At 39.6% G+C, this 26,571-nt stretch overlaps 1 protein-coding gene across 1 annotated transcript in view; it reads left to right on the top strand.

Annotated features, from left to right (window-relative positions):
* Lgr4 (leucine rich repeat containing G protein-coupled receptor 4) overlaps positions 1–26,571 on the top strand; it is a 95,494-nt gene that overhangs the window by 48,847 nt on the left and 20,076 nt on the right. The window contains exons 2-4 of the mRNA XM_051183800.1: positions 5,101–5,172; positions 24,187–24,258; positions 25,392–25,463. Of these exons, the coding sequence (XP_051039757.1) occupies positions 5,101–5,172; positions 24,187–24,258; positions 25,392–25,463 (216 nt within the window). The remainder of the gene's footprint in view (positions 1–5,100; positions 5,173–24,186; positions 24,259–25,391; positions 25,464–26,571) is intronic.

Below are 26,571 nucleotides of genomic sequence, written 5' to 3'. Positions count from 1 at the left end.
GATGAAAAGTTGAGAGCACTGTGCTGTGTGGGTGGACAAAGAAGACTTGTGAAATTTCTGTCTCTTATGAAAACAAAGATGTATAGAAAAGATTTTCCCTCCATCCTGCCAGCCTAAGTTTTAGATTCTGTCTCTATAGTTTCTCACTATACTGCTTGAAGTCATCCTGATCTTTTTGAGAGAGGAGCTTGTCTTTGTCCCACTGAATCTTTTTTTTTCCCCCTTTAAAAATATAATTTCTTCTTAAGAAGGTGTGGCAGTCAGTATTTGGCCCTTAACTGTTTTTTGGTTTTCAGTGAAGTGTTTGATCTGATGAGCCCTACCAGGGTAAAATATTTGGTTTCTGAAGTCTGGAATTTTGTTGAACTTTTAGGATTAGCTTAGAGTTCTAGGTGTTCCTCTTCAGAGTTTCTTGTTCTCTTCTGTAAGGGCATTTCTTTTTGGGAGGGCACCAACCAAGTGATGCTTCGCCTCCTTTTCAGTCCTGTCTCAGTCTGCTGCATTCCAAGGACTTCCAGAAAGAGCCAAAACAGATGATGGGAAGAAAATGGCTCTTGCTCATTACATCCGACTTGACATCTTATGATTTTTCACAGCAGTCTACATTTGCATGATTACTGCTTCCATTTTAACAATGAAGTAACCAGATGTCAAAATCTCAACAGCCTGCCAAAGGTCACACAGCAGCAAGTACAGTACGGGTGAATCCTAGGCTTTTGGCTTTGGAAGCCAGTGTTTTTCTAACCAGCAGCCTGGCTCTGAGGCCTTCTGTTCTGTTGAAATTGCCTTTCCATGATGATACAGGCGCTGACCTTGTATGACTTTTTTTTTTTTTTTTCTATGTTACATTTATTTTGGAGTGGGAATCTAGACTGGTGAATCACTAGGCTCGCTGGTAGGTTGAGCTGGTTGAGTAAATTTAAAGTTACTGACTGATTTGTGAGTGTCCTGTAGCTGAAGATTTCTTTCTTTACAGTTCTTAAAATATTATTTATTTGTTTGGTGTGTGTGTGTGTGTGTGTTCGTGTGTGTTCTTTTGTGTGTGGAGGTCTCTTCCCTGCATGTATGTCTACACATTACATACATGCCTGGTGACTGTGGAGGCTGAAGAGGGTCATATCCCCGGAACTAGAATTACAGATGGTTGTAAACTACCATGTGAGTGCTGGGTATAGAACTCAGGTTCTCTGGAAGAGCGGCCAATTCTCTTAATCACTGATCCACCTTTTCAGTCCCAGTTGAAGATGTCCAAGTGGCTTTCTTTTCTTATGTATTTTATGTGAGTTTCATGTATTTGTAATTACTGGCTTACAGTGTAACCCATCAGTTAGCATGCCTTCTAACCTCTTATTTATGAAGTCTGTGCACCCTGGATTCTCTTGCTGCTGTCGGTGATGTCAGGTCTAGAATCTACTCTTAGTACTGTCTGTAGGTTGTTTATCGCCATTAGCTCTCATTATTTTAAATGGGTACCCACCCACCTTATACTCTGTAACCACAGGATTTCAGGACTGCTGTGGAGATAGTATCTTGTAGTCTACTCCTTTCGCCTCTTTTTACTTTTTTTCCTAAATATTTTCTAACTGTAGTTCAGACAGTGTGAGAGCTTCTTGCTAGTGTGTGTGTGAAAAAATCTCTTAAAATATTGGAAGTCTTGTTCCTGACCAAGGTCTTAGAAACAAAACCTGCCGTGTGTCTAACATAACATTAGTTGGTAAATGCAGAGTCTTACTAATTGCATTTACAGCTCATATCAAACTGCCTGTTGTGTCTTGTTACTTTGAGGGGGAAAAGTGAGAAGTGTGTGTGTGTGTGTGTGTGTGTGTGTGTGTGTGTGTGTGTGTGTTATAAAATGCTGAATGCAGAGAAGCATGTTGGAATAAATGGTTTCTAATGCCATTATTGCCCCCCCCACACACACACACCTTTGACGTGAGGTTAATTGGTTCACTTTCAGACTTTTCCTGATGTAGCAATTCATCAGTTTTTCTGATACTGTGGGACTCGCCTGAATTCAGGTTGCCAACCTTCATTTGGGGTGCCTCTGTATAAAGTAATAAATCAATAATTTATTGCCCCCCTTCTCCTTTTATTAGGATGGCTAAGAAACAGCAAAAAAAAAAAAAATGTAATTTATAAAATTACTGCTTGCTCATATGAGATCATTGCTTTGCCTTTCAAATTAAAATTTGTATGTATTCTTAAGAATGGTTTTTTTTGGGGGAAAAAAAGAGAATGGTTTTGGTGGTTAAGGCTAATGTGTTTGCAGCAAAAACTTGTAGGTGGAGTTTCTCTGTGTCCCATGAGCTACTCTCAAATAACCATTCAGAGCCTTAGTATTAATTATAATTGCTTGACCAATAGCTTAGGCTTCTGTCCAGCCAGCTCTTACAACTTAAATTAATCCGTGTCTATTCATTTATGTGCTGCCTTGAGTCTTGTTTATCCCATCCATGAACTTCCCATGTTGCTTCTTTTGTATCTGGCTGGAGACTGCCCTTTTTCTTCCCAGGATTCTCTCTGTCTGGGAAATCCTGTCTAGCCATTGGACAGTCAGCTTTTTATTAACATTGGGAACAATACATATTTACAGTATACAAAAGATTGTTCCACAGAAGAATTCATTGAGTGTTTTTCTAAAGCAAAAGTACTATGTGGCCTTACATTGCACATCATGGTAAAGTGTTCAGAAAAAAAAATCTGTAAGTAAGCCTTATATGTTTTCGATATAAAGTGCTCTTCCATGGTAAATAAACTCACAGCAAAAGGTGAAACATAAAATAATATAATTTTGGTTGTGAGCCTAGCCTTTAACGGCTGAGCCATCTCTCCAGCCCAAAATATTTTATAATTTTATATAATATATAATAATATAACAAATACTAGGAAGCTCCCCAAACTGATTAGCTCAACAGCTTCATTTTACTGTTGAGCTGAGAGAGGCCCAGGATCAGATCTGGGTGTCAGCAGTTAGAGTTAGGCCTTCCTTTTCTGTCCCCTATTTTGATGGTATTTCTCCAATCTTTTGCCAAGTTATTAGTTTTTACAATTTAACTTTATGTGTGTAGGTGTTTTGCCTGCATGTATACCATTTGCATGTGTGGTTCCTGCAGAGACCAGAAGAGGGCTTTGGATCTCCTGCAACTGGAGTTACAGAGGGTTGTAAACTGTTTTGTGGGTGCTGGGAACTGAACCGGGGACCTGGAAGACCACCAAATCCTCTTTGCCACTAAGAGATCTGTCTAGCTCCTTGCCAAATTGTTTATGAGAAAGGGTCCTTCCCCTTTCCTCCCTGTTGATTGCTACCTTAGGTAGTACTGGGACCTGAGTTTAAATTATATATAATACTTCCTGGATACAGTTTCTTCTACATTATTTTTAGTAGGATTTTTGAGTTGTTTTCAATGATAGAAAAATTTGAAATCCCTGTGAGTTCGTGTGGTAATAAGATCCACTTAAAGGGGAATTTCAAGCTGTGAGAAATTGATGTGAACTTTGACTCCTCAATTGGCAAGTTATTTATAGTTCATTTTCTATTCAGTTTTTAAGCAGAAGTGTACTACCTAAGATCCAGTGATGATTATGCGAAGGTCTTGAGGGCATCATGCCCCTGCCATTCCATTTGGTGCTGAGGTGTAAACCTGGGGCCTTACACATACTCTGTCACTGTGGTTTCCCACTAGCTCCTCTTTTCCTCATTTTTAACCTGGGTAGGATTCAGGCTTTGCTTTCTATCTTGATTAGCAGTGAGGGTAGTTACAGGAATTAAATAGACACAGAAAGACTGAGTTGGCAGTTAAGATCATGAAGTATACACTTTCTTCCTCTTGTTGGCCTTGGAGAGGTTATTTTACCCCATGATAAGCCTTCATTTTCTGGTTAGCCGAGGGTGATTGTGTGTACAATTTTACACCCAGAGCATTTACTCCTTTTATGCAGCTTTTGTCCCTGCTGGTTTTGTTCCTACTGTTGTTCCTGTCATTCCCAGCCCAAGTTGTTTTCCATACCTGCCTTGCGAAAGGCTAGAAAGAAAGGGTTGCGATTCCAATTCCTAAATTGTGGCCAAAGGAAAGGCGGGACAGAGTGATCCCTGTACTGGGGAACTGAAGGTGTCTTACCTTGAAAAGATTTTATCTGGATGAATGGATGTCAGCCGTACCTCGTACATGTATGTTCTAATGCCTCTTCCTACCAGTTCTTACAATCCAACAATGGAACTGTTTCGTGCTTGAACGTTATGGTGGTTTTGGCAATAGAGGGATCCAAGGGCTCAGTCACTGCATTTTCCTCCAGATAAGAGACAGAGAAAGCTGAGGGAGTTGCTCAGCTGGCCCAGTGCATGCCAGGACTTTCCCTCAGGAGGCTGTTAATATGTCTTTCACAGTGTTGATATCAAGTGGAGTATGGAAGAGAAAGTCAATTCAAAGGCAGCTGCCAGGGAAGAGGGGAGTGATTAATAAAGGAGGTTTTAACTGTTTGAACTGGCTAATTGTTGAGTTACACTGTTGAGTGAGTTCCCTCCTTTCTAAACTGACTACATACCTATCATGTATGCACTTGTCTCTAGCCTGCATCTGTTCATAGGCTAAAAATGAAATCCACTGACAACTCTTACCTGGAGGACTTTTATAGGTTTTCAAGAAAATCTGACTGGGATGGAGCTAGGACTTGCTTTCATTGTCCTTGATTGTAGTTTGGAAGCCATTGCCACCCACAGATCTATGTGATCTAGTCCTGTAGTGTGTTAGCTTGTTTTGATAAGGTGTAGGAATTTCACCACTCCTGCTAGTCAAGGACACTGGGATCCGTACTAGACCCATTTGTTCTAGGTAGTTTGAAACTTTTTTTTTTTCTTTTGGTTATATCTAAAGGGGGAAATTCCAGTATTCAGGTATGTTTCTGAATTATGGAACATAATTCATAACAAAGGAGTGAACATTTCTAAGTATTGCATTCAAAAGTCAGATTATGATATTCCCTTCTGTCTTCTCTGCTCATCATCTGTATAGAATATCAGCATGTAATTTGTTCTCTGTTGGCTTAGACAGTTGATGACGATCACTACTTAGTTAACTGTGTTCCTGACTTCATGTTTTGCAGGGATATCAGTATGAACAATATCACCCAGTTACCAGAAGATGCATTTAAGAATTTTCCTTTCCTAGAGGAGCTGTAAGTACCACATTGAGCATTGTGTGTCCATGTGTTTTCTACTCCTTCTTTTTGGAAGCTCTTTCTGTAGAGAGAGACTGATGTTTCCTGTCTTAGAACTTCTCATGAATTAGTTTCAGTGGGCTTTGTGCAGAGGAGTCATGTTTGGGGGTTGGGGGGGGGGGGAGAATAAACTTGCTTTTTAAGCAGTATAATTACTGAAGTTATTTTTGAAAGCCAGAACTAAAAACTGCTACTTCCATAAGACATTTTCCCCCCTGCAATTATTATAACCATGATTGCTGCAGTGACACAAGGTAATTACAGTGTGATCCTGAGATAACATGGCTCCTGCATAATTACCATTGTTGCCAAAGGAGTTGCTGTATGGGTAACAGAACCAGAAGGAATAACACAAGGTGTTCCAGGGTCTTGATGCAACAGACCACTTTGACAGTAAGTGGACAGCAAACAGGAAACTGATAATAGATCTCCTTGGTCGCTTGTGCATGACCTTTTGGGGGGGGGGTAAAAGTGTGTGACAGCAGCCTGCTGTGTCTTAAGAACATTTCTGTGGGAGGACAGGAGGGAGAGGGAACTGGGATTGGTATGTAAAATAAGATTGTTTTTAATTTAAATTTTAAAAATTAAATAAAAAACATTTCTATATTTGTCAGTTGCAATGTGAAAAAAATTTTTTGATGTGTTTTTAACCTTCCTTTAGTTGTGCTTTCCATATGCTTTTAATGTCCATAATGAAAAGAATGTACCTTTAGTTTTTAAAAGAATAGGGAATTATGCATTATATTTTTGGAATCCTGGTAGAAAGTAAAATTAAATTTGAGTCAGTTAATATAAGCCCCAGTCCATGGATTTTGGGGTATGTGGTGGTAGAAAGGTTACAGTTTGATACTAAGAGCATCAAAAGACACAGGCCTGAAAGGACCTAAATTCCTACTCTACATCATGTCCGGTTATTAGAGCCAAGTCAAAGAAGCTGCCTCTCCTAGCTCAGCCCCTCCCTGACAATATAGAGTAAGACCCAGATTGTATTCCTATCTCATTGAAATAGCATTTTAAAGACTTAATAAAATTAAGGAGAATTTTTTTCTTCCCACACTGCTTAGTTGAATCTAATGCTTTCACAGCAAAAGCTGAACAGAGATTATTTGTCACAAGACTGAAAACTGGATCAGATTACTTAGACTTTCTCCACTTTGTGTCTTTGACTATAAGGTGTGATTAATAATAATCCCTTGCTTGTATTATTCTGGTGCATGCAAAATATATATCTTAAAAGTTTATTATGTTATATGATACAGAATGTTATATAAATGCTAGCTAGTATTTTATTAGTTTTAAAGTGCATAATTGTGTTCAGGTAAAAGGATTTAAGGGTATGGTGTGTATGGTGAGTTTTATGCAAAGAATATTAATCTTTAAATAATGTTGTTTGAGCTAATTGCATGCAAGGTCTCTACCTTCACCACTATAATCAGTCTTTGAGGTACTTTTCTGCTGCCATATTTCCTTTCACATGTAGTTTTGCACCTCAGAATTAGTATCTCTTTACAGAGGTAATCATGCAATGAAAGGACATTAATAAGTGGTTGCTCAGCCATTGTGTAGCCACTGTGGGATGTATGATGTGCCAGACAGGAAATGGAGAAGCTTCCCGCACGCTGGAGGGAGCTGCTGTGTGCCGAACACCTTTGTTGATGCCTGCAATTACCAGTTACATTTTTAAGGGCTTTAGAGTGGGAACCTGGCTAATTTCTACTCTGAAATTTCACATCTTGGATTTCTTAAGATCTCAAATGACCAAGTGTTTGTGAACCTCAGGAGCTCTATCAACTAAAAGTTTTAATTGGAGCCAAATTGAGTTTGATTGGTAGTTCTTTGTAGCTAGGTTATGTTTTCTCTATTCCACTATTACAGGATGGAAGCCTATCAAATCAAGCTATTATACCCACTCTAAGTACTGTATAGGAGTTAACAAAAAAAAAAAAAAAAAAAAAAAAATCAGTTAGGAGAGCTGAAAGTTATTTACAAAGAATATTTCAAAATAGTCTTTTAATACTCTGACAATAGTTTAGACATTCAAGGGAGTTTATTTTTCAGGTTAATATAAACATAAAAAAGCTTAATTTTTTGCTTTTTAAAACAATGTAGTTGATTTTAACATTCCAAAATGATGTGGCCTTGGCTATTGTATTGTTTCATAAGCAGCATAACCATTTGTTCAGAAGTCATCTGGAAGTGATTTAAGAGTGATTGTGAAGCTGAGTGCCCTAAGTGGAAACGAGTGCCTTGCCCAGGCTTTTTCCATGTTAGTTAATGAGGTGTTCTTTATAACATATGACTGGATTTGGCCAGATTTCACATAGGGATCTGGAATGCTTAGAGTATGGCATAGATTCACCTCCCAACAATATAGAAGAAATGTTCCTAGATATTTACACAGCCACCTCTCCTTTCAATAAACATTGACCCCTCCTTGTGGTGCTTGTTAGGATATGGACACAAGCATAATTCTGTGGGGCTCTGTCAGTATCCCTAGAATTGCATGGTTTGATACCATACCAACTAGAAGCAGGTGGCCATTTAAATTAAGATCTGAACAAAAGTAAAAAAAAAAAAAAAATTCTTAGCCAAACTAGCCACATTTCACACAGATTATTTCTTATGTCTTGTAGTGCTGGTGACAGAGCCCATGGCTTCGTGCGCACTATACAAATGCTGTGCACAGAGCCACATTGCCAGCCCCGAACAACCACATTATAGTGTCGCTAGTTATCTATGCTTAATGGCTGCCATACAAGCAGACATAGATAATCTCCATCATTGCAGGAAAGTCTATTGGACAAAGTTGAGGTTATTTCTAGAGGGAGATGAAACTAACAGTTTGAGCATTGTGCTGAAGATGCATAGAGGATGAGTGGAAGCCAAAAGCACTATATGTACTTGAGACTCTAGAATGTGGGAAACTTTCCCACTGAATTTTGTAGGGGTAGGAACTGGGCAGATGAAGACAGGAAGTAAGGATAGTCTGTAAGATCTTCATAGGCTGAGGAGTGGTATGGAGGTAGAAATTCCAGAAGAACTGGGCTTATGTAAAATGATTTGTCATGGCAGTATTGGATGGTGATTCTAAAGACATTTCTCAGATTATGCCCATATCATGAAATTTTTTGAGCCAATCTGGTGTGGGGGGTGGAGGGGGGCACTAGTTAAATGCTTCCTGAAAAAGTTTGGTTTGATAGGTTTTCAGGAGAGACTAGTAGTTTTAGATGCCAGTTACTGAGACTAGAGACTGGCAGCCAGTTTGCTTGGGGCTTAAAGAATTCAGTTTTGCAAAGATACAATGGTTAATAGCACATATATAAAGCCTTCCACTGTGTAAAAATCCTTTCTCATAACTACTAGAATGTTAGTTGTATAGAGGCAGGAGCTGAGCTGAAAGTTTTTCTGGGTCTTACTCAAGTCATGAGTCTGATGTCTTGTTCTGGGTCCCAAAGTCTGACCGCTAAAGCTCTGTTCTTTCCTAGTCACTGAAGAAGGTTTACTCTTACAGAACTATTCCATCTAACCTTTTCTATGTGGATTAGACATATTAAATAATATTGTTGCCAGTAATTTTCACATTTAATCTACTTTTGAAAGTTTTATAGCTCATAAAGATTGTTACTCCATGATATTCCCTCCTTGATTCTGGCCCTAAATTCAGTACATGCAGGGTGCTCAGGACTCTTGTTGAGTTTTGTATCTGATCATCCTTTTCTTTAAAATGAGGATCCTTGTCAGGCAGTGGTGGCGCATGCCTTTAATCCCAGCACTCAGGAGGCAGAGGCGGGAGGATCTCTGAGTTTGAGACCAGCCTGGTCTACAAAGTGAGTTCCAGGACAGGTCCCAAAACTACAGAGAAACCCTGTCTCTAAACATGCATACACACACACACACACACACACACACTCACACACACACACACACAGAGAGAATACTCACAGGACTACTGTAAAAGGAATATTGAATTACATACAAAAATATGTCCATGTGAAGTAGGGAAATTTCAATAGTTACTGTAAACATGTCTGTCTTTTTATTGGAAAATTTGGAAGAGGTTTACTTGGAGGACGGAATTGGAGTAGGTTGGTATATCTGTTAGCAATATCCAAAGAAAGCTGGGGTTCTAGGAAAACATTCAGGCAGCAGTATCAGGCTCTATATTGCCTGATACTATCTATAAAGCCACAAATGCTTCTGATTCCCTTGGACTTGTCAGGGCGTTGGTAGCCATTTGGGGAATGGTTGAAATTTAGAGTTGTGAAAATGAGTAGTTAGAAATATCAGGAAGAATACCAACTACTTTCCCACAAACAGTTACTGAAAAATTCCTGTAGATATTACAGGGATGTAGCAACAGCAGTTGAAGTCACTGCCAGCATTGGCACTCTGTCAGTTAGTATTAAATACACTCTGTGACTAAGATAATTCTGTCATTTCCAAACACTTTGCATTTGCAGACTTCACAATACTAAAGTGAAGGCTAGGACTTTGAGTCCCAGTTCATTGTTATTTGTTTTGTTTAATTTGTTCAGTACTAAATGGAGCTATTACTTCCAAAAAGTGGTAAACAATTCAGACAAGGGTGGGAATCAACAGAGTATTTGACCACAGCAAGATTTTCACCTCTCCAAAGTTTCCATGTTCTCATCTGCAACCCATGAAAATACCTTCTGTTTCATTGCAGGCACCTTGTGAGCACTAGTTAAGTTTTTAGCATATAATAAGCTCTCAGTCATTGTAGCCTGCCTGCCGCTATTATTTCTGTTTTTGCCTGCAGTGACTGACTTTTGCCAGGATTGAACAATATTAGTTGTTTCTATAAATGGGTTCAGGTAGAAACTATGAAGAAATAGTTTGAGAAATTTTAAATGAATTATTGTCAGATAATCTCACTGTGTACTTCACAGTTAGAGTTAGCAGCCAGCTAGTATTCTTTTCTGATATTTTATTCAGAAGAACTTACCTCTGCTTCTAAACTATATATGACTCACTTCACATTTACTTCCTTGATGAAACCTTCCAGATAAGCTCTGTTGACTGCAGGAACACCCCAGATAAAGCAAAGCCTGTTCTCGGTTGTGTGGCAATAGACTCCGTTCTTTGGTGGCATTCCCTTGTTCTCCTTTGCACCACTATAGTAGGAGGACAATTCATGAAGACTGCTACCCTAGCTGTTGAATAGTGAACCCAAAAAACTTCATTACCTGTCTGATTCTTAGCATTTCCTATAATGGGTCATTTGGAGAACTTTCAGACTAGAGAGTAAAGCTGAGAAGGAAGGAATGGTGAGGGAGCTTACACTAATTAGGCCCTAATAGTTGCAGAATAGGTCCTTTTAGAATGTGTTCTCCTAGTCTTTCTTGTTTTACCCCATAAAACCCTTTGAGGAGGCTGAGTTTTTCATCATAGAAACACCTTGTTAGGTGACAGAATTCATTAGGTCATATGACTGACTATGTCTCCTGTACAAGTGGGAAGGCCAAGGAAAGACTTAGTACACCATTCACTAATTCAGTAACTCTTCATCAACTAAAACACTGTTCAGCACTGAGTTAAATGAGATTCTTGGCTTCAAGGGAAAGGAATAGTGTATTCCAGCTATGAGTTCAAAGGAAAAGGGAAATTACATTTAGCAAGAAAGATTAAAGAAGACCTCATCAAAGAGCTGGCATTTCTGGAGAGCCTTGGGGGATGGTAGGAGTTATTTATAAGGAGATAGGCAAAGAAGCTCAAGTAGAGAAAGGGAGATTGAGATGGGTAGCGCAAATGTTTGGTGAAGTGGTGCTGAATTTATGAAGGCAACCCTGGAAGAGAAATTTAGAGAGGTGATTGGAGTCAGACTGAGGACCTTTCTTGGTAGACAGAGGACTGAGGGCTTCTTGAATGACCATTTTTTTTTTTTTTTTTTTTTTTTTTGTTTTTTTTTTTGTTTTGGTGTGTGTATGTGTGTTTTGTTTGTTTGTTTGTTTGTTTTTTAAAGCCAGGACTAGTTCAATCTGATGGAGTCTTCTATCAATTTAATTTCACAGCAAAGAGCCCAGAATTAAGAGAGGTTGGGAAGATAGGGAGACAGTGAAGCTAGCTAAAACTGTAAAATATAAGTGAGAGTTATCAGAATTTGTGTTTAGCATGGAGGTATATGCCTTTAATCTCAGCACTTGGGGTATAGGGGCAGGTAGATCTCTGTGAATCCACTGACAGCCTATTCTGCATTGTGAGTTCTGGACCAGCCAAGGCTACATAGAGAGAATCTGTCTAAAAAAGTGTGTGTGTGTGTGTGTGTGTGTGTGTGTGTGTGTGTGTGTATAAATCTGCATTGAGGCAGATAAGAGGCAAAATAGAATCAAGGATATGTCAGCTGAGACACCATCAATAGTACTTCATTTTAGTATTTCCAGGACTTCCTAGAATTAGAGAGAGCATGAAAAGAAATTGTTCCAGAAGAGAAAATATCAAACTTAATTTCAAGTAAGCATGTTGAGTTACATAGAATATAGATAGGGACATATGGAAATATGTGAATGGAATCCAGAATAGAGATGCATGGGTGTAGAATTGAGAGTCTTTTATGTTGAGGTGATTAATGGAAACTTGAGATTGTAAAAGCATGCCAAGGGATAGAGGGCAGAAGAAAGGAAAGGGAAGAAGGCCAAAGACAACTCCTTGGGAAACACTTGAATCAAGGTGTGGGAAGAAGACAAGTGCCAGATGAGAACTGGGACAGAGCTCTTCCCCAGGAGCTGTGGAAGAGGTTTCCAGAACAGAACAAGGGATCAGCTTGGAAGTAATAGAGAAAGATGCCTATAGCTAGACTCTGAAAACTACTCAGTTACTTTAAGTAGCTTTACAGTTATTTCAGTAGAGTGGTGACAGTGCCATTTGGGGAAAAGAGTTCATTAAGAAACAGGTATTTGGGGGCTGTCAGTAGACAGCTTCCAGCCTTTGGAGAGTGAATAAAGCTTTTATATGGTCTATATGTTAGCAGAGTTCACTGGGTTGAAGACACAAGCATATCCCAGGCATGGTAGAGAACAGAAATGTCTAAAGGTGGAGTTACTTCTGCTGGCATTGGCTCTTGAGGCTTAAATGTTATGAAAATTTTCACATTTTCTGTTTTTTGGTTTTGAGCCTCTACTTTTGTGTTTTTGGTTCATTTCCTGCTGTAAATATTCTGTCTTCATAGAGTGGGAACTGTAACTCCTTCAGTAGTCCCAGGTATGTCTCTGCATCCTAAAATCCAACGTGAATATCTGAAGGATTCCTTGCTGCTTTGAGCAGGGACTTGGGAGGATGTTGCTTGGCAGTCTTGCCTCCCTTGCTTGTTCTTAAAGCCATCCATTCTTTTTGATGGTATGGTTTAACCTGACTCATCAATCCTTCCCTATCAGAACTATTTAGATTGTAGAAATGGCCCCCTAAAGTGAGCAGAAAAGAAAGCAGGAAGGAAGATAAGCTAGGTGGAGAGAAACCATGGATATCTCAGCCTTCTAAAACCTGCTACTGAATACAACTGCAGGAAATGTTTCTTAATGGATCAATCTGAAGTGAACAAATAATTGTTTGAGAATATTCCACTTGAATAGGAAATAATATCAATTTCACTAGTTCCACTAAATTACAGCTGTAACTTTGTTGTAAGTGCTTAGCAGTCCATGAGTAACGGTGATGAAAATATGATGTGGTCTGACTTTGGGGGTGAGTAAATCAGAATTTAATGGAGAGCTAGAAGAAATCAAACTAGGAAATTCCAAGAAGTTCATTGGTAAAGTGATACATGATATGGAAAGTATAGAGGCACATAAAAGCATAGTTTGTTAGTTCCTTTATGCATTTTAATTAATGATGTTTATTGGTTCTTTGAACAGAATAGTGATTACAAATAAACAAAAATATATTTGATTTTCTATCAGCATAATTAAATTTTCCAACAAAGTAATAAGCTGAACCATTTATTGTCTACTCTTACATGAGCCATGCTTATACAATTTAATATTCAGTAATATTATATTCCATTATAAGGCCTTTGGCTCAGCACGTGTACTTTACCTTGTCTGTCCACCGTCAGTTACTTTGGGTGCTATCTGCACTTTGAAGATAATCATGTTGGAGGTGCTGCAAATATTTGAATTGAAGACATGTGGATATAAAACTGTAAAGTATAAAACAACTTGACAAAAGCTAGATTTTCAAAACCAATTACAAAATTAATGGAGACTCAGCATTTAAAATATGGACATACAAAAAGTTACAGAGAAGAAAGGAGGGCTAAGCAATCACTATCTCACCCCTGAGAGATAACCTTGGTTGATGATTTGTCATGTATCCTAGAGTTTTAAAATACATTTATATACTTTATTTTTAAAATAGAATCGTACTGCTTATACTCATTTGTCATAATACTAACATACTGATAGAGCTAAGTTTTACCACTAATGAATATACAGTATATTTTCATCTTGGTACTTTACATTTTATGTAAGCAATTTCCCACTGATCTGGTGCTTATCTATTGTTTTGTAAATAACTTTAGAAACTCTTTACCTGGTTTTTGTGTACTTAATGTACTGTCCTTTAAAATACTCAATATATTTACACACACACACACACACACACACACACACACACACCAGAAGAGGGTAGTTACAGGTGGTTGTGAGCTGGGAAACAAATTCAGATCCTCTATGAGTGCAGCAAGTGCTCTTAACCGCAGAGCTATCTCCTTAGCCCTTTAATATACTGTCTTTAATTGTGCTGTTTTTGTTACAGCCTAGGGTGCTCTTTTCCTAAATTTCTTGAATAGTAATTATATTACTGTAGTGGAAAGTTTCAAACAACAGTGGCTTAAAGACATAAGGCTTTCTTTTATTGCATGCATCTGAAATCTGCAGCCTAGCAACTGTTGAGAATCACAGCGTTAGCAGAGAGGTAGAGCTTAGTATTCTAGTCTGTAGTTCTGTGTTTATAGTGCTCATGTCTAGGTCATGTAACTGCTGAAGCTGTAGCCATCAACATTCACCTCTTAGAGTAGGAGGGAAGGAGGAGAAAGGGGAGGAGTGATAATGTCCCACTAGGTCACTTCTTTTAAGAAACCACCTTGAACATATTCAGTACTTGAGACATTCCATTGGCTGAGACTTAGTAACATGGGTTGATAACAGTGAATGCTGGCAAGTAAGAGCATTGGCACTTGGACTGGTCAGGATTCTGTTACTAGGTAAGAAAGGAAGAATGTTTATTGGCAACACAGTTAGTTAAAGCAACTTTTGACTGCAAGCACCAGAACTCAGTTTCCTACTTAAACAGTAGGAGATACACTCTTATGGTAGAGGAATTGCTCTAGATCTGAGCTCTCTGCTTTGTAAAGCTTTCCCTGCCTTCCTTTCCCAGGCTGCTCTGGTTTTCCACTCCTCACCACTTAGCTTTGTGTGTCTTGCCATCTTGTGACCCCAGGTAAGTCAGAAAGTTAGTATGTGCTGTGCACTCTGACTTTTTTCCAAAGGCAAGGCACTCTGTCTTATATCTGTATGAGTCATGACAAAACACTCACACACACACAACACACACACAAATTCATCTTTATTCACTTACTATTACTGTGTACAAGAATGGGTGTGTATGTCGTGGCTTACATTTGGAGGTCAGAGGATTGCACTTGGTAATCAGTTCTCTTCTACCACCATGGGATCCAGTAGTACTCCGGGCATCAGGCTTGGCAGCAGGTGCTTTTACACTCTTGAGTCCTCTTGTTGACTCAGCAATCATATTTTCAACCTAAAATTGGAGGCAAGCTGAAGAAAAAGGATTTCAATCTCATTTTGAATTTATTGATGCAAGAAATTTTGTCAGGACAGATAGAAAATAAATTCTGCTGAAGTTCATTGTTTGCTGCCACTTAAAAGAAACAAAATGAGAAACAATACTTTCTTTGCTGTCTTATAGTAGAAATGCAGTAAGTACTTGCTGGCTGGAGTTAGGTATATAAATTGCTTTAAAGCTATATTACTCACTTCATATAGATGAGTATTATATGTGCGTATCATCAAAAGGTAGATGATTAGATGACTGGAGTAACTTTGCTTAGAATCATGGCCATTGCCAGGGGTCTTACCGATTTACCTCTAAAATAGAGTCTTCTGTGGACTGTAGGGAAGTGGGAGACACAAAAAGCCAATTTGGCACAGGTGGAACTTAAATTTTAGGTAAAGTTCTTTAGTGTGTGGAAGTGCTAGATGGTCTTCATACCAAGTTTTAGCAGCGATGTAATTATTTTTGTTATAGATTATCATAGTGTTCTCCCCACCTGCACCCTGTGTGTGTGTGTGTGTGTGTATCACACAGAGAGATTTTTCTCCCTTCTTGCAAAGACAAGATGCTTGCAAAGATGTAAATACATGTATGTCCTTAAAACATTGCATTTTTACACATGCTTTGTTGTTTTCTTGGTTTTTGTGATAGGGTCTCATTAGAGGATGCCCTGCAAAGTACTTGTTTATTCCAAGCTCGTTTCAAACTTGTTATTCTTTTGCCTCAGCTGGTGACATGTGCCACCTCCTCCAGCTTATACATACATATGTATATAATATACTTTCTATCTACATATTTCATATACATAAATAAACCACCTCCGGTTTTATATACATACATACATATTCACATTATATTTATATATATATATACACACACACACAACGCGTGTGTGTGTGTGTGTGTGTGTGTGTGTGTGTGTGTTTAATAGTTGTATGAAGATATAAAATCCTTCCTGAAGGTGTGAGAAATGGGGATAACAGAGTTAGAGATTTTGTTCAGCATGCCCAAGGCCCTGGCTTTAAGTCCCAGTACTGGGACTGTGGTGGGTAAAAAAGAAAAAAGCAACAGGGAAGAAACCTGGGCATGGTTAGTGAACTCCAGAATACTTTGATCTACTGTATCAAATGAAGTTTAACCCTGGTAGAAAGAAGGTCCCAAGGGATCCAGAAAGAATGCTGCTTAATTATTGGCCTTTTTTGTCCACTACAAAAGTATTTCTTTCTTGTGGCTGTCTTGAAGTTAGTGGTAGAAAACACCAGAAAGCAGTGTTGGGCTTTTGGAATTTACATTGTTTTCTAGTGTTTGCCTGATTTAGCGGTATTGTAGGCCATTGGGTTGGACATGTGGAGGGCAGAAGCTCATGATCTCTGTTTGTTAAATAAGGAGCCACTGGTGATAAACTGTTGAGGTATAATAAGGTGCTTTAAGGGCCAGTGTAATCAGATAATGAAAATACAAAGGGCTAAATGAGTTTTCAGCTTTTTTATTGTCTGATTGATACCAGATAGCCTGAATGGGTACCAGCAAACCCTTCGAGGTTTTTTATTTCTCACAGAAGTCCCGTAGTTCTGAATACACAGTCAGAGCTTCACATGTAAATTAATATACAATTCAGGATTAGTAAAAGAAATCTGCCTTATGCTATTGAGAATGGTTGCTAGCATTTTACATCCTGTTTTCAAATACTGTTTAGAAGAATGACACTCTCCTCCTCTTTCAGATGCTGTCTGATGACCATGCTTGCCTAATTCAGTCTTGACTTAGAACACTCTTCTCTACAGGAAACATCACAGGCTGATGACAGCTTAGTCCATTGTAGTTCGTAAGCAGTGTGACTGACACTGGCCATCTGCCCACTTGAGGGGATCAGTGGCATTACAGGGGAGGCAGCCTGGGCATGTTTGGGTGTGAGCTGTAATATCTCCTTTTGCTTGGCTTCAAAGGTAGTGTAGAGAGAAGCACTGGAGGAGGAGAGAAGACATTGCTGAGGGCAGAAAAAGTGTTGATCAGACTGAGAAGCAGTACTGTGGTATGTTTCAGTAAGGGTTTAGCAGTAGCACGACAGGCCATCTTGTAATCACCTGCACAATGAAGGTTAGGGATCTGAGTGGGTGTCAAAGTGTGCAGCCTACTTCTCAACCTCATCATGCCAGGAGAAGAACTGTCTTTGTAGAGCTCTCCTGTTTGTGCAGTGAACATGGTCCCTGCCCCCTCTCCACAGTTGCTGTGCTTACCACTGTTTCTTTTTTATCCCGTGTCTCCTCACTACATTTCCCTCGGCTCAGTAAGTATCTTAGTTAGTGTGCAGATTGTAGTCTTTATTCTCCTAAATCCTGACTCGAATTCTAGCCACCATGAAATTTATGTAATGGCCCTAATGCTGTGTTTTTATACAAATAACTCCAGTTGGTTTACTCTGTGTCTCACAGTTGCCCTTCTCCTTTTCATTTAAAAAAAAAAAAAAAAAGTGTGTGTATTCCTGAGTGTGTATATGGGTACTACATGTGTGCAAGAACCTGTGGTGTTCAAAGAGACATTGGATCATCCTGAACCAGATGTAATAAATAAGTGTGAGCTGCCATGTGGATGCTAGGAACTGAACCTGGGTCCTCCACAAGACGGGTGAGTGCACTTAACTGCTGAGCTGTCTCGATAACCCAAACCCCAACCTCTCAGTTTCAGTCACTTCCCAAGTGAAGAATTCCCAGTCAGCTGGGTGCACTGCATGAAGGTATCAACCTCTGCCCTACATTTCCTCTGACATGTGGCTTGTTTATTCATAGCCACCATTCACCCGTTTCCCATGTTTAACCTCTCTCCCTTCTGGCAAATGGAAGTTCTGTGTAGTATATTCATTAAGAGTAGATAACTTCATGGAAAATTCTTGTGTCCCCTCTAAGGACCTCTTAATATGAATCCATGGTACTTATGAATACTAAACACAAAGCAGCTTAATAAGGACATTTATACTGCACTACTTGGCCCCTGTTCCCTGAAATAGCTCCAGATGTATTGGGAGAGCGTAAGCCTAGTGAACTGATGTTTCCCTACCATTAACTCTTTCTCGTCTCTTCTTTCTTCCTCTCCCTGCTTACTTTGCTGCTGAGACTCTTGTACTAAGCAGGGTAAATAAGACCTGCCCTGAGGTAGACTGTTTGAGGTCACTATTGAAGTGCTGCTGGACTTGTTTCAATTCTGTGTTTGTGTACGTAGTATAGTGAATGAGATACCGCTGTTGACCTGTGAACTGGTCTTTCCAACTTTAAGCTCCTCTTTAGTACTTGCAGCATATACTAAGAGAGGTGATAGTTGCACTGGCACCTGCTACCTTAACAGTCTTGCCAAGTACTGCTTTCCTGTGAGGAGTGTGAAGGGGGTTGAGGGAGTAAAAATGAAAGAACAGAAAAGGAAAGATAGAGCCTTAGTTGAGGTATTACAGTACATCTGCCATATGCATGGCCTCATGCAAGAATAAAAAACGATGTGATTTAGTCCCCCCTCGTAACGAATGTCATAATGCCATAGAGAAAGATGGGGAGGGGAATAGTAACTAGAGGTAAACTAAGCTGTATCAGAGAGAAAGTTTTTGTTAAGACTCTTGTCTTAACCACAGGAAGGTGATGTCAGATGGTTTCATATTGCTGATACTCAGCTCAGGCACTTGGCTTGCTTTCAGTTGGCAGAGGGTGAGACATGGTAGTATTACAGGTGAAGAAAAGTGGTGTGAGTGGTGAGTTATATAGTGGATGTGTAGCGGTCTGTGCTACGTTGTAGGAAATAAGAAGAGTGGACTAAGGTGTAAAAGAAGAGAGTTGTGTTGAAGATCCAGAAAATTCAGGATGGGAAGACGAGGCTTTGAGAAATGTATCAGAATTGTACATTTAAAGATTTAGATCTCATAGTGTTATGTATTTTTTAAATATTTATTTTATGTGTTTGCCTACATGTATGTATGTGCACCACGTGTCTTTGTAGTGCTAAAGAAAGCCAGAGATGGAGTTGGATCCCCTGTAATGAGTTATGGATGGATGGTTGTGAGCCACCATGTGGGTGCTGTGAACTGAACCCAAGTCCTCTGAAAGAGCAACTCACCAGTTTCCTCACAGTATTATAATTAAGTAGGGTGAGGCAGAAGTCTTGTGGAAGTTCATGGCAGCAATCCAGGTAAATAATAATGAGAGCCTCAGCTCATACAACAGAAGGATTGGGAGTCCATAGCTTGAAACCTTGTCGAGTGATTCTCACTGTCGTGGTAGCCAGAAGCTACTGAGGTGAGAGACATGATGCTTGGGACTGTAAACTTGGATTTGCAGAAAACTATATATACATCTACCCTCTGCTGCCACCTTGAGATTTCCCTAGACATTAATTGCCACTGAGGAGTATACTAGTAATAAAGATGTTTTTGTGGGATAAAAATTATGAATGTCATTGCTTGGCAAATTGAGAAGGTTTTCTGAGGCCTGCAGCTGGGCCCCCCATATTGCCTCTAAGACAACTGTTGCCTGTGGCACAGAAGTAGAAACCCAGGCATGGGATGGGAATAGCTGGTCTTTGCTGAAAGACATCACTGGTTACAATTCTTCCTCAGTACCAGCCACCTCATTTTTGCTTGAAATTTACTAAAAAAAACCAAAAGTGATAATAGAGTACTCTAAATCATAGTTCAGGTAAGAGTCCCTACACATGGGCACCCAGGGGTCCCTTTCTCATCTCCTTCCCTCAGCGCATTTCTGGCTTCGAGAATCATGTACTATTTGTTAGTCTGCTGGGAAATTCCCCAACAGTTGCAGTTCAGAGGTCCTAATGCATAGCCAGAGCGGGTCAGCTTTGGGTTGCTGGCTGAGAGCTGCTGATACTCCAGCAAAGCTGTTAGCTTGCCCAAGTCCATAGTGCTGCACCTCTGCTTTCTGAGAATGATTTCTTAATCTCTTGGTGACACTACAGAAGCACCTCGGGTCAGGAACAAGTTGATAACCATTGCAAGGCAGCTGGGTAAGCACTATTCAGCTGGATCCTCCACTCTGTAGCTGTACGGTTTTTGCCAAGTCACCTAACTTCTGAGGTGCTTTGGAAAAGCCGGGTTGTGATTAAAGTGGAAGAACTTCTGCATACCATCTGGTTTGACTTCTGCACCTGGCAAGATCTTAGGGGTTTGTCTCCCAAGGATCTGGGGACATGACCCCAAGCCTGCCATTTATTCACTTTGCTTTTTACTGGATCTGAATGTCAAGACATGGAGCATCCCCAAAGATGTGCTACTACAAGAAGTGCTGTCTCCCAAGACTGTGACTACTGAGCTGTCTGTGACAAGGTTCTGAAGGGTGTGACTGCTGCAGCTGCAGAGTGTCATCCCTTAACACAGCAGCTTGGAGTGTTTATTCCTGGGAAACAAAGTCATCTAGTAGTGTACCGTCCTGTGTGGCATTGTCACCCATCCACTGCACACTATTGGCTTGTGCTCCAGGATAGGCCTCATGCACAGAGCTCAGTGTGTCATTTCTGTTAAGTCGAGGAGAAATGGAATGCTCTTTGAAACCAGGTTAGTTTAGTATTCACATAGTTTATAAAGGGGCGGAGATCTGGGGAGAAGAAAGCAGATATTTTGACTAATGTGGTTACATAATCTGTTTTGTTGACGAGTTAAGATAATCAGGTGTTCTGTGTTTTGCCACTTCTTTGGTTCCTTAATTGAGTACTCTTTCTCATGTGTCATGCCACAGAATGTTAAATTCCTTAAGGAAGGCCCACAGATATCAGAACTGTAAAAGCTAATGTTAGAGAAAAGGAATGAAGGATCCTGGAAAGCTGACTATGTTTACAAGATTTCTTTTTTTGGTGGCTACTAGCTTTTAACACAGGTTTTGAGGACAGCTGGGAGGAGCCCGGTTACAGAACTATTTGAGGCACTTGGGGAAAGATGGCTACTGCCACTTAAGGTCCTTATGGTGCAATTTGAGCTTTGAAAATGTGGTCTTTTAAATACTGTGTGTTACAATTGTGAGAATCCTTAGTTGAATTTAATGAGGGAGCTCGAGTGGAGCAAACCCTTTCATTGCTTATGTGGAGCTCGCACAGAGGTGGGCCACAGGAAGCTGTGTATTGGCACAAGGAGTGTTTGCAGAGAACTTCTCTGCCTTTTATTTGTTTGGTTGGCTATAGTGGAAATTGGACCCAAGGCCTTGTTCCTGTTAGGCAAGCTCTCAACTACATCTCTAAATCGGGGAGAGGGAGCATCTGAGAACACTTCTAGCTGAGATGTTTTTATCTAATGAATGTGGCATATTCATAGGGGTAATGAAAGTGTGGGATGTGTACTCCATTCTGAGAAGCATTTGTACTTGGCCTGTGAGACTTGTGTGCAATACACAGCCAGAAGGTAGCCTGTGACCACGTTAGTTTTGTGCTGGATTTACATGTAGGTTAAGGAAGAAGCAGTGTCATTGGGTATTTAGAGTGGCAATGAGGTTACAAGATGAAGGGTTTAGATGATACAGAATTGAAGCTGACTAGTTTGGGACCAAGAAGAGAAATATTTTGAAATGGTTGTATTGAAAAGGGCTTCAAACACTCTTTTTTTTGTTTGTTTGTTTGTTAGTTTTGTATACTAATTCTCAGTGCTGAAAGGCCATGCTGTTTTTAAAAAGGAAACTGATATAAAATGAATTCTTAAAGATTTATTTGTATTATTACTAATTGTGTGCGTAGGCACACAACTAAGTCTGAATATGGGCCTGGCACATGAGTTGCAGGTACCTGTGGAGAACAGAAGTGTGAGCTGATGTCACAGGAGGGTGTGGTCTACCCATTGAGTGCTAGAAATTCAACTCAGGTCATCTGCAAGAGCAGGTCAAGCTCTTTGAAGTCATCTCTGCAACCCTTAAAACTTTGTTTTGAGAGGCAGGCTCTGTGAGTTCAAGGCCAGCCTGGTCTACAGAGCTAGTTCCAGGACAGGTTCCAAAACAATGCAGAGAAATCCTGTCTCAAAAAACCAACCAACCAACCAACCAAAACAAAACAAAAACCCTTTGTTGTGAGCAAACAACAATTCATGAATTAGGTGGTAGCCCACCAGAAATGGTTCAGAAGCTCCACTGAAGAGAGATTTTATTGGACCAGCACAGAAGGGGGAAAAAAAAAGGATTTTTTTAAAAATCATAAACACATACACAATTATTGTTGGCTACTTTTGGCTCATTGAGCTTAGATGCTATTTTCTTTTAATTTAGGCATTTATAAAATATAGCTCAAGTTTTGCTAATGTTTGCAAAGTAAGCAAAGTTTAAGTCACTTATCACTTAATGAGGCAACTTGTTGGCTTTGTCTGCTCAGATTTTTTTAGGCCATGATGCCATTTTGGACGACATTTAAAAGGCTGGTGGTGTAGAGTAATATGTTGTGAGACCCAAATTATGAGAAGCCCTAGAAAAGTAGAGTTACCAGACTAGAAGGGCATGATGAGTGGAAGGGTCTGTACCCCATGTTAAACTTGTGGCTTCACTGAGAATCCAGCATTGTTACATTTTTCTGTGTATGAAATTAAGTATCATATATATCATTGGAATTTCTGATTGTGGACCAGAGCTCAGGTAGAGTCAGGTTTCCTCGTGCTGTTTGCATTTGAAGTGGTACAAAACCTTAGAAGACAAGGATCTCGTGGTAGAACTTCAGACATTCAGTACTTTCAATTTTAGTTGGTAAAGATGTTTCTCCTGTGTCTCAAAAGTCAAGGTAAGTGAGCAGATTAAAGAAGAGGGACAGGATATGGAATGTGTGGCACTTGGTAGCAACTAGAACTTGATTGTGAATGAATAAACTGAACAAAGTCCAGGGATGTTGGGTGCTTACAGAGTGACTAGAGAGAACAAAGGAAATTATTTTCTTTTAGAGATTTTAATTTGCAGAAGTGTTTTGTCTGTCTGTATGTGTACAAACATTTCTTCCTGGTGCCCTCAGACATCAGAAGAGGGCATCAGATCCCCTGGAACTTGGGTCACTGATAGTTGGAATCTGTCATGTAGGTGCTGGGAATCGAACTTGAGTCCTCTGGGAGAACAGCCAGTGCTTTTAATAGCTGAGCCCTTTCTCTAGTTCCTGTTTTCTTAATTTTGAGACAGGGTCTCATCATATAACTTAGGCTGGTACTATCTGATTGCAACTGGATCTTTTTAAAGGAGAAATTATAAATTTTGTTTTATAAATTTAAAAAGTTAATTGAAACTAGTAGTTTCAATTGTAAATAGTAAATAGTAGTACTTTAAATACATAAGACTTTTTTTTTTTTTTTTTTAAATCAGTTACAGAACCCAGCTGCTTGAAAGACTAAACCTGGGAGAACCAAGAAGTAGAGAGTGCTGTGTCCCATGACAGAGACACACAACTAACTGCCAGTTAATTGTACATATTTACCAACTGTTTCCCAGGCCACCTGTTTGCTGGCGATTTTATGAGTTTCTGCCCTATTTCCGTTTGCTTTTCTTTTGTCTTTCCTTCTTTTTTTCTCCTTTTTAATGTTTCTGTGCTGTAGGCCTGAGGAAAGGTGAGGAAAGAACACAAGGGATTCATAGCCTTCTTTATTCACTCTACCGCCTCTTAAATTACCCATTTCACAATTTCTTCGGGAAAATGTTTCTTTAAATGTGTGTTAGGCCTTTATGTGATGCCTAGGCTCCCAGGCCCTCTTCCTTTTTGTCTGGAGTGCAGTGTCCTGGGCTTCTGTAGAGATAACAAGCTGACTTGCCCCCTGAAAGCTTCGTCCTTGACAGACTGGTTTGCTCCACTCTGTGTAAACACTCCTGCCTGCTGACTTGTCCTCTGTATTTATGAGGCAGGCCCTCGGAAAGCACGGCAAGCTGCAGAGTGACCCTGAATAGCAAACTTCATTTGGCTTAATGTGTTTTGGCTTGCTTGACCTCACCAGAATAAAAATGTGCCTACTTAAATTATTGTATTGGAAGTAAAAAAAAAAAAAAAATCTAGATGTACTTAATTCATCGGAAGAATTTTAGGATAGCTTTAGCAAAGGTTTAAGTCCCTCTTTAAAGTTTCTTTAGAGTTTTAATCACAGTTACATTACTGTGGATTCTGAATTTTAACTCTGAATTACACCCCCACCCTCCACCTACCCCCCCCCTCACCCCCTCCTTACTTTTTTTTTTCTAGACAACTGGCTGGCAACGACCTTTCTTTTATCCACCCAAAAGCCTTGTCTGGGCTGAAAGAGCTCAAAGTCCTGTAAGTATGCAGTCTTCGGGCTTCACAGCTGGCTGTGTATTTTCTGTCTGCATAGTCAACATGCTTGGAGCTAGGTTAAGCACAGTTTCTTTTAGTTGAGGATTAAAAGATTTAAAGCATGGCCAATGGATAGTGGAGCAGGCTAGAGGTTGGTCTCTGCAAACTTGAGTCTAGATCACGACGGTTAAAATTCTAAATAGTAAGTGTTCTGATCTCCAAGGCATCATGCAATTCCCATGCTGCAAATGCATTGACTGGAAACCATGTTTAAACTTTATTGGTGGGGGTTTCATTTCTACTTACGTTAGAGCTACAGTGGTTTTTTAATTAGTCAACCCTCAAGGGGGAGAGGTTTACATGTAAAAAGCATTTTAGAGCTGAAGCAAGAGAGGTGCCCATGATTTGTAAAGATAGAGATCAGAAGAGAAGTTTCTGGCCACGCAGGAGCTTGGAGGGTGACAGACCAGAGACCACGTGGGTTGACAGCCACTGCTTCCCCCACTTTCATCACTAGACAAAGTCACCAGGCCTCTCTGATTCAGGTTTTTCAGTGATCCTGTTACTTTTTTTATTCAGTGGTTATGATTCATGTCAAATAGTTGTTAATGTGACAAGAGTGGTTTTAGGTAAAAAGGCAAATACTTTGTTTCTCCACCAAGCTCTCTGCCTCTGTTCTCCAGGCCCCAGCTATACAATGATAGAGGCCTAGTAATGTTTCTGCAGTCACCCAAGTCATTGCTGCTGCTCCCTAAGTCCCCAGTATCTGCTCTCCTTGCAAGCTGCCTTCTTCCAATTTGAGAAGGCATTAGAAATTCTAATAGGCTTGTTGATTAGACACCCCAATGAAATTGTTATACATTCTACTGAGCATTAAATAGGGCACAGGAATGAAACAACCCCTGGAAATGTGTATCGCCCAGCAGCTGCATTAAGAATTGGCCTAGGATAGCAGCGTAGTTTACAGCAAATGCCTCTTGACACTGCGATTTTTGCCTTAGATGCTTTCCATTCCACACACCCCACTTTTGATGTCATTAGAATTTTTTTTTTAAGGAAAAAAAAAACGACTCCATATTTTTCTATAAAAGAAATAACAATGGCGTATTAATCACTAACCAAAAATTTTGTTACAGAACACTCCAGAATAATCAGTTGAAAACAGTACCCAGTGAAGCCATTCATGGACTGAGTGCTTTGCAGTCTCTGTAAGTAGTGTTTTTGTCTTCTGCATTCTTGAGTCATTAGAAGGCCACTATAGCTGCTAAAGAGCCAGGAATTGGAACCCCAAGGCCAGAGATTTATCCTCTTCCCTGGGATAAAAATGGGGATGGTCAATTGCTGTTATTAAAATATCCCTTGGTGGGACATAAAGTGGTCCTTCAGTTTACCTTCTTTCTTGACTCAGAGGCTTGGGGATCATCTATGAGTACAGGGTGTACCACTGTCAATATGTACATGGCTGCTGATGCTGGTTGAAACCAGAGTTAAATTGTGTGTCTGTCGGAGTTCTGGTATCTTGTGTCCTGAGAGCCACTAACAGCAGCAGTAATTGGTTTAAATTGAGTTTAATGTGTGACCTGTAGGCTCGAAATACATTTTGGGCTTAACTTGGCTGTCTGAGCTGCTTATCTCTCTCTCTCTCTCTCTCTCCCTTCCTTCCTTCTTTCTTTTTTTTGATAAAACTTTGGTTGTATGTGGCATATTCAGGGTTTTATTTCTTTGATTTTTCCATGAGCAGTCATTAACTTTGAATGCTTTTTCAATTACCACTTTATTTGCTTTTTCATTCTTTATATACAAAGAACTTGGCTTTTATATGAATTCTACATGTTTTTCTTACATTGGAGTTCTTGATAGGTAATGAGCAAATGACTGTAGAGAGAATTTTAAGTAACTTGCCCAAGAGCACATAGCTAGTAAAGGCACCATGGGGATTCAAAACCAGACAAACCTGTTTCAGAACCCTAATTAATTTGAATTTCTTAGCATAGATTCTAGTAATCAGTGTGAAGTGAATGTTAGAGTAAAAACATACTAATAAAACACATGTTATAAAAGTTAAACTTCAAATCATATCTGTCACAAACAAGGAGTACCCTGGGTGTTGGCCACTTAAGTTTTAGTTCAAATAGAAGTTAAGATTATGTGTATTAAGTAGCTTTACAAAAGTGGCAAGTTATGGAATAGAAAGATTTGTTGCTTACCAAAGCACATTTGACTTTTAAAATGAGTCAATTAGAAATGAGTTGCTTTTTCAAAAATATTTGGCTAAGTACAGTCTTCATCTAAGGAAGCATGGGGGTGGGGTGGGGA

Source organism: Phodopus roborovskii, unplaced genomic scaffold, assembly GCF_943737965.1.
Source record: "Phodopus roborovskii unplaced genomic scaffold, PHOROB, whole genome shotgun sequence".
Lineage (NCBI taxonomy): Eukaryota > Metazoa > Chordata > Mammalia > Rodentia > Cricetidae > Phodopus > Phodopus roborovskii.
The sequence above is the reverse complement of the archived record's forward strand: the minus strand, read 5'-3'. Positions and strand labels throughout refer to the sequence as shown.